Source organism: Rhincodon typus, chromosome 20, assembly GCF_021869965.1.
Source record: "Rhincodon typus isolate 14 chromosome 20, sRhiTyp1.1, whole genome shotgun sequence".
Classification (NCBI taxonomy): Eukaryota; Metazoa; Chordata; class Chondrichthyes; order Orectolobiformes; family Rhincodontidae; genus Rhincodon; species Rhincodon typus.
In genome coordinates this window covers 44,758,515-44,766,022 of record NC_063351.1, presented here as the reverse complement: position 1 = coordinate 44,766,022, position 7,508 = coordinate 44,758,515, and the positions used below count along the sequence as shown (strand labels likewise).

At 47.1% G+C, this 7,508-nt stretch overlaps 1 protein-coding gene across 1 annotated transcript in view; it reads left to right on the top strand.

Annotated features, from left to right (window-relative positions):
- Positions 1 to 632: 632 nt before the first annotated feature.
- The window catches only part of LOC109932289 (lysyl oxidase homolog 4-like), a 33,783-nt gene continuing 26,907 nt past the window's right edge, over positions 633 to 7,508 (top strand). The window contains exons 1-3 of the mRNA XM_020531521.2: positions 633 to 796; positions 4,311 to 4,476; positions 6,688 to 6,931. Of these exons, the coding sequence (XP_020387110.2) occupies positions 698 to 796; positions 4,311 to 4,476; positions 6,688 to 6,931 (509 nt within the window). The 5' untranslated portion in view covers positions 633 to 697. The remainder of the gene's footprint in view (positions 797 to 4,310; positions 4,477 to 6,687; positions 6,932 to 7,508) is intronic.

The following is a 7,508-nucleotide window of genomic DNA, read 5'->3' as shown; positions in this document are numbered from 1 at the left end:
GATGTGTTGTAAATTGGGGAGGCCAGCATTTGAGGAACACAGTGATCTCGGAGGGTCGTAGAACATACAAGAAAGAACAAGAGTATGCCATTCAATAAGGTCATGGCTGATCTGATTTGAACCTCAACACTACATTCCTGCGAAACCCTGATAACCTTTCATTCCCTCGATAATCAACATCTGTCTTAAAATCCTTAAAGATTCGGAGAAAGGGCATTCCAAACACCTTCTGAGAGAAAAAAATGTTTCCTCATCTCTGTCTTAAATGGCTGACCCTTTATTTTTAAACTATGACCACTAGTTCTTGATGCACTCACAATAGGAAACATCCTTTCAGCGTCCACCCGGGGGGTCAAATCCCCTCAGGATTTTATACGTTTCAGTTAAGTCACCTCTGACTCTTCTAAACTCCAGAGGATACAGGCCTAGCCTGTCTAGCCTTTCCTCATAAGGCCATCCACTCACTCCAGGGATTAACTGAGTGAATCTTCTCTGAACTGATTGCAATATGTAGAGGTTGCAGAGATAGGGAGGGATGTGGAAAGATTTGGTAATAGTTTGAAGAGCTAGTTACGTCGAAGAGTTGAATACTTTGAAGAGTTAATTGTTCTTCCTATTCTAAACATAGATCCGTTTGAATGGTGGTCGTAACCCCTTTGAAGGCCGTGTGGAGATCCTGACAGAGGTCAACGGTACGATGAAGTGGGGCACAGTGTGCGGCGAGCATTGGAGACTGACCGAGGCTATGGTCGTGTGTCGACAACTGGGGAAAGGCTTTGCCAACCATGCACTGCAGGTAGGCCCCAGAGGCAGGAAATGAGCATCTCTCTCGCAGCTAGTCAAATCATGTGACCATTTCATAGACCTCTCTATTCAGGGATGAACGTGTCCACGTTAACACAAGAGAAGATAGAACCCAGAGAGACCACTCAGTCCATCGATTTGCTCCTTCTGTACATGACATACACTATTTTCGAGTCGAACCATTTAATCACCTCAGAAAAAGCTTTTCATCACCATTTCCTCAACCCGTTCTGCCCCGGTCACCTCTGTCACCGAATCATTGCAAAAAACTGGAGTACATCAATCGTTCTGGGTCAGTATTCCTTGTAGGTCTTGTTTTTTTTGTAATTGGCTATTTTTGTCATGTTTCTCATGGTTCTGAGTTTTATGATGCAGAAAGAGGCTATTCGTCCCATCGAGTCTGCACTGACCCTCCAAAGAGCATCCCAGCCTTTTACCACCTAACCTGCACATCTTTGGACTGTGGGAGGAAACCGGAGCACCCGGAGGAAACCCACGCAGAATGTGCAAACTCTATACATGCACACACACACACGCATGCACATACATGCACACACACACGCCTGCACATACACGCACACAATTGCCCAAGGCTGGAATCAAACCTGGGTCTTAGTGCCATGAGGCAGCAAAGCTAACCACTGAGCTGTTAATTGGGAAGGGGAAGGGAGTTGGGGAGGGGAGTGGGCTGTGTGGGGGATGGAGGGAGTCAAAGTCAACATTAAGCACACGTAAAGGCCCATATTTTTGACAGAGTGAGTGGTCTGCTCACAGGAAGCTAAGCAATGAGCCCTGTCATTCAACAGGACCCTGGCTGATTTTTTTCTACTTCCTCTCCACCTTCCTGCAAAATTCCTGTGCCATTTAATTCCCTTCGCGCCCATAGGATCTGCCAGCCTCTGTGTTGATTATACTCGGTGACTGATCATTCACTGCTTTCTGTGGTAGAGAATTCCCAAACATTCCGAACTACTTGAGTGAAGACACTTCTCCTCATCACAGTCTTGAATGGCCAGCCCCTTACTCAGAGATGGTGGAGCCATGCTTTAGATTCTTCAGCTATTTCCTCATTGCCATGCCCCTGCATTTTCAGCAATTCATGCCCCATTTTAGCATAAATTTTGGGGAGGCAATGGCCTAGTGATATAATCGCCAGACAATTAAATCAGAGACCTAGGTAATGCTCTGGGGACCAGGGTTCAAATACCGTCACGGCAGATGGTAGGATTTGAATTCAATAAAAATCTGGAATTAAGAGTCTAATGATGACCATGAATCCATTATCGATTGTCGGAAAAACCCATCTGGTTTACTAAGGTTCTTTGGGGAAAGAAATCAACCATCCTTACCTGGCCTGGCCTACATGTGACTCCAGACCCACAGCCATGTGGTTGACTCTTAGGGATGGGCAATAAGTGCTGGCCTAGACAATGATACCCTCATCCAACGAATGAATTTTAAACAAAACAAATCTCAGTCTCTTCCCACAGTCCAGGATAGCTTCCAGCTCCACTGGGAGTAAAGGGAACGGAGTATCTATCAAACAAACACTGACACCTCCATTGGGAGTGGGAGCTGCTCAATACTTGGTTGGGGCAGTCTGATCGTTGGAAGGTGCTATTCGGAAATGTCCATTATGTAACAAGACAGAAATGATGTATTTCCTCTGCTCCCTGCCAATTCCCCCCAACCCCCTCCATCAAGTAGTCGGGGTCAGGGAGACTTCTGTCTCTGAAGCTCACTTCAGGGTCTTACAATGTGTTAGTTATTAAGTTTTCGGATTAATATTCATGATATACCAATAGACGCAGGAGCAGAAGTAGGCCATTCAGCCCATCATGTCTCCAGTCTACTCCATCATTCAATGAGAACATGGTTGATCTGTTAATCCCCAACTCCACTTTTTCTGCCTTTACCCTATAATCCTTGATTCTGTTACTGATTGAAAATCTGCCTCAGCCTTGAATATATTTAACGAGCCAGCCTGGACAGCCCCCTGTGGTAAAGAATTCCACCGATTCACTACCTTCTGAGAGAAGAAATTCTTCCTCATCTCTGTCTTAATTGTGCGACCCCTTTATTCTGTGATGATGCTCCCCTGATCCTAGACTGTCCCACAACAGGAAACAACCTTTCCATGTCTATCCTGTCAATTCCTAATTCATGATTGGTGAAGTCAATGTCAAGGTGCACCTCATTCCTGCATTGTCTCTAACGGATCCTGTCCTACTTCATGTTGGTAAACCTTCTAACTCCAAGGTTCTTTGAGAAATATGAAGAGAGGGCTTCTATTTGTCTGATTTTTGGATGAAGGTGTTTATAGCCTGTTGAAATCCCTCTAGTGTCAATGGAAAGCAATGGGCTAAAAGCTGGGATTCGGGGATACTGATCCAAGATACAGTCTTGCACTGCAATCAGTGGTGAAAATGACCATAATTATAGAATCCATACAGTGTGGAAGCAGACCATTCAGCCCATCGAGTCCACATCTACCTTCTAAACAGCATCTCATCCAGACCCATCCCCCTACCCTATAACCTTGTATTTCCCATGGCAAATCCACCTAGCCTGCACATCCCTGGATACTATAGACAATTTAGCATGGCCACTCCACCAAACCAGCACATCTTTGGACTGTGGGAGGAAACCGGAGCACCCAGAGGGAACCCACGCAGGCACAAGGAGAATATGCAAACTCCACACAGACAGTTGCCCGAGGGTGGAATCAAACCCAGATCCCTTGCGCTGTGAGGCAGCAGCGCCAGCGCTGTGCCACCCCATGCTGAGAGAACTCTGATGATGATGTGTGGGTCAGGGCAACTAGGACACGAAGATTCTGCCCATTCAACAATGCAGCAAGATTGAAACTGGGCTCGAACTATTGGGCTGGCTGACCCCTTGTTGGTTAGGATGGTTAATTTGAGTTATCTGTGATGTAAAACCACCTCTCCAATTCAGCAGGGAATGGGCAGGCTCATTCACAGAGTAGGCAAGATGGGGAGGGACATAGCACAGGAAGAGACCATTCAGCCTCTTGAGCCTGTTCTGCCATTCAATAGCTGACCTGTATCCTAAATCCATTAACCCCACCCTTTACGTTCCATCGCCCCTGAATGGCCCTGTGGGAAATGTAAAAGAAGTCATCCCGCTGGCACTCCCTGGGTATGGTTTGATGAGGTGAAAGCGATGATGCTTGGATATTGAGGGAATATTGTGTGACCCTGTCATTACATCAGACCCGAGGGTGTGGAATATCTGAAATAAGGAAGCATTTTATTCCAAAGCACTACCAATTGTCAGTGCAATTAAACAATGTCTAATCTTTGGAATTCTTGAAATGTCTTTGGTTTGTGGATTGTTGACCAAACAGTCAATGCAGGAACTGAGAAACCAGGTTCTCTATTGCTTTGCACTAATTTCCCGATCAGTGCAGATGCTAAGGGAGCTCCCAGAGCAGAACAAAGTGGATGACATGGTGACTGAACTCTCCACCTTCCTTCCCAAAGGAAACCTGGTACTGGCAGACTGACCATACCACAGACAACGTTGTCCTCAGTGGGACCTCCTGCTCTGGAACAGAGCTGTCGATCTTGCAGTGTTCGCATCACCGTGACTATGTCGAGTGCTCGCGAGGTGGGGGGCGTTTTGCTGCTGGAGTCATCTGTGCCGAGTGTGAGTGCCCGACTTGTCCTACCTCTCCTTTTGAGGAACAAAGTTGGGGGGCGGTGTTTGTTGGGGGGGGGGGGGGGGGGGGTGGGGGGGGGGTTGGTGGTGGTGGTTGGTGGGTTGGTGGTAAGACAAATACAAAAATGTTAAATTTTAAAATTGGAGACCAATGGTCAACCAGTCAGCACCCTTTCCTCCTGTGCCGTAAATTGTTGTGATCATTTATAATTTGGCATTCTTGCATTTGTCCTGATGCTTTCGAAATTAAAAACTGGGGCAAGACCAGCCCATCAAAAAACAAAAATCTACTAAGTATAGCTTTGACATTTTCATCTCAACCAAACCCAGCTTCAACAACTTTTTGATGGAGAGAGAGTTCTGTTCCCCTCCCTTTGGAAGAGGTCACCCTGGGTGGATCGTGGGTTATGGTAGGAGTAGACTAAATGTGGATTACAGGATAAGTACAACGGGGGAATACCACTGGACCATTTCGGCACAGCCAACCAGGAAAATTCCCAAATGTTTACCGGTGTTGCCCGGGATCCCCCTTGATATTTAATGGGGGTTAGGGGTGCGGGGGAACTGTGGTCTTAGTCATGGCCTGCCTCACCTGTTAGGGTAGGCCTGTCACAGCGTGTGATTCTCAGGTAGTTGATAAACCAGAGACAGACCTTCCTGTGGGATCAATGACCCCAGGGTTCCGTGCAAGTGCTGCCAGCCAATCAGAGACCGGTGGTACGATTAAGTGATAGCGCTATTGGGAGGACAGTGGTAGCTGCCGGTATGACAGCCACTCAAGGCCTAAATTTGTCACTGGATCTCAGGCCAGAAGTGATTGATGACAAACATGGGGCAGGTGACAGAAGGGGTTTCAACAGCCAAGTGTGACCTTCCCCTGACCCCTCCATGGTGTGAGGTCCTTCAATAAAGAACTGAGTGTCTGTGACTGAGGGACTAACTCTCCCATGGTGGCCCACAAGCAGGCCCAGATAGTTTGCACGCTGACCATAAGAACATAACAAATAGGAGCAGGAGTAGGCCTTCTGGTTCATTAAGCCTAATATGCCAATCAATAAGATCATGGTTGATCTTTATGTGGATTCAGCTCCAATTACCCACCCGCTCACCATAACCCTTAATTCCTTTACTGTTCAAAAATCTATCTATCTTTGCCTTAAAAACATTCTACAAATCAATCCTGAGAAAGGGTTACACATGAAACGTTGACTGCTCCTTTCCTCCAGATGCTGCCAGGTCTGCTGTGTCCTTCCAGCTTCCTGTTTGTCGACGTTGGATTCCAGCTTCTGCAACTTTTTTTTTGGTCTCTACCGCTTCACTGGGCAGGGAATTCCACAGATTCACAACCCTTTGGGTGAAGAAGTTCCTCCTCAACTCAGTCCTAAATCTGCTCCCCCTTATTGTGAGGCTGTGCCCCCTGGTTCTGGTTTCACCCGCCAGTAGAAACAACCTCCCTGCTTCTATCCTACCTGTTCCCTTCATAATTTTAGATATTTCTATAAGATCTCTCTTCATTCTTTAATGCGATGAGCAATATTCTCGCCATGAGTTTAGCACCAGAAGCAGAAAAGGAAGTTCCCTACGTGGGTCTTCCTACGATGGATAGAAATTGTGGGGGGCCTGATTACTTACTCCCCCCGTTATCCCCATCAGCATCACCAAGCTGGCCACAGTGTGGAACCTATGGCCAGCCTGCCCTACACATGGCCTGGTGCTTTTCACAGTTGAATAACCTCTGGAAATATCCTGTCAGCGCTTCCCAAACCATTTTCACACTGTCTGTCCATTTTGAGGCATCAACGTTGTCGCCACTGCTACTGGAAGCTGGGTGAGGCAAAGGAGAGGGGTGGGGTAATATGTGAGAGTGAGAGGGGTCCTGTATCAATGGAGACCTGTCCTGTAGCGTGGCATGTGGTTGTTCTATCTCAGTCAGAGCTCTCCATTCGCAAGTATTGCTGCCTCAGAGCTCACTATCTGAGATTTCAGCTCGTGACTCTGGGGGTCCTGATGCCAGCATGCTGGGAATCCCTGATATGATTTCCGGGATTCCCAACTGAGGGATTATCCCTTGGGGAAGCAGTGGAACAAAGCTGTTGAGAGATAGAAGGAAAGGGGGAAATCTGGGTATGTGTGTAACATGTGCTGGAGGCCTACTGGAGAAATATTAATCTTGAAAACTCTTGTTCTTGGTGCTGTTAGCTCTTCCTGACCTTGTCCTGGATGCCCAACTTGCCCAGGAGTCTGCCTACCTGGAGGATCGGCCCCTCCACATGCTGTACTGTGCCCATGAGGAAGGCTGCCTTTCGAAGTCAGCGGACTCTATGACCTGGCCGCACGGTCATCGCCGGCTGCTCCGTTTCTCGTCACGGATACTCAACATCGGACGGTCAGACTTCAGGCCCAGGGCGGGGCGACATGCCTGGGTCTGGCACAGCTGCCACGCGTAGGTTCAAGGCTCAGGGCCACTCATTTCCTTACAAAAGAGCCACCAGCGAGGTTTGTGAAAGAGAAAAACAGACCTCAGCAAACACTGGGGGATGGAGCAATTTGTTGCTCGGTTTGTAAACCCAACCCTCTCTCACAAAATCCCCTCCATTAGATTCCAGTCTGTAACTCACTCCAGGTATCTGTTATTCTGTATATAAACCCCTGAACCCCTCGATTAGATTCCAGTCCATAACTCACTCTTAAGTATTTATTATTCTGTATGTAAACCCCTGAACCGCTCGATTAGATTCCAGTTTCTAACTCACTCTTGAGTATTTATTATTCTACATATAAACCCCTGAACCCCTCGATTAGATTCCAGTCTGTAACTCACTCCTGAGTCTCTTTTTTATATACAAACCACCCCGAACCCCTCGATTAGATTCCAGTCTGTAACTCATTCCTAAGTATTTATTATTCTACATATAAACTGCTGAACCCCTCGATTAGATTCCAGTCTGTAACTCACTCCTGAGTCTCTTTTTCATATATAAACCACCCCGAACCCCTCGATTAGATTCCAGTCTGTAACT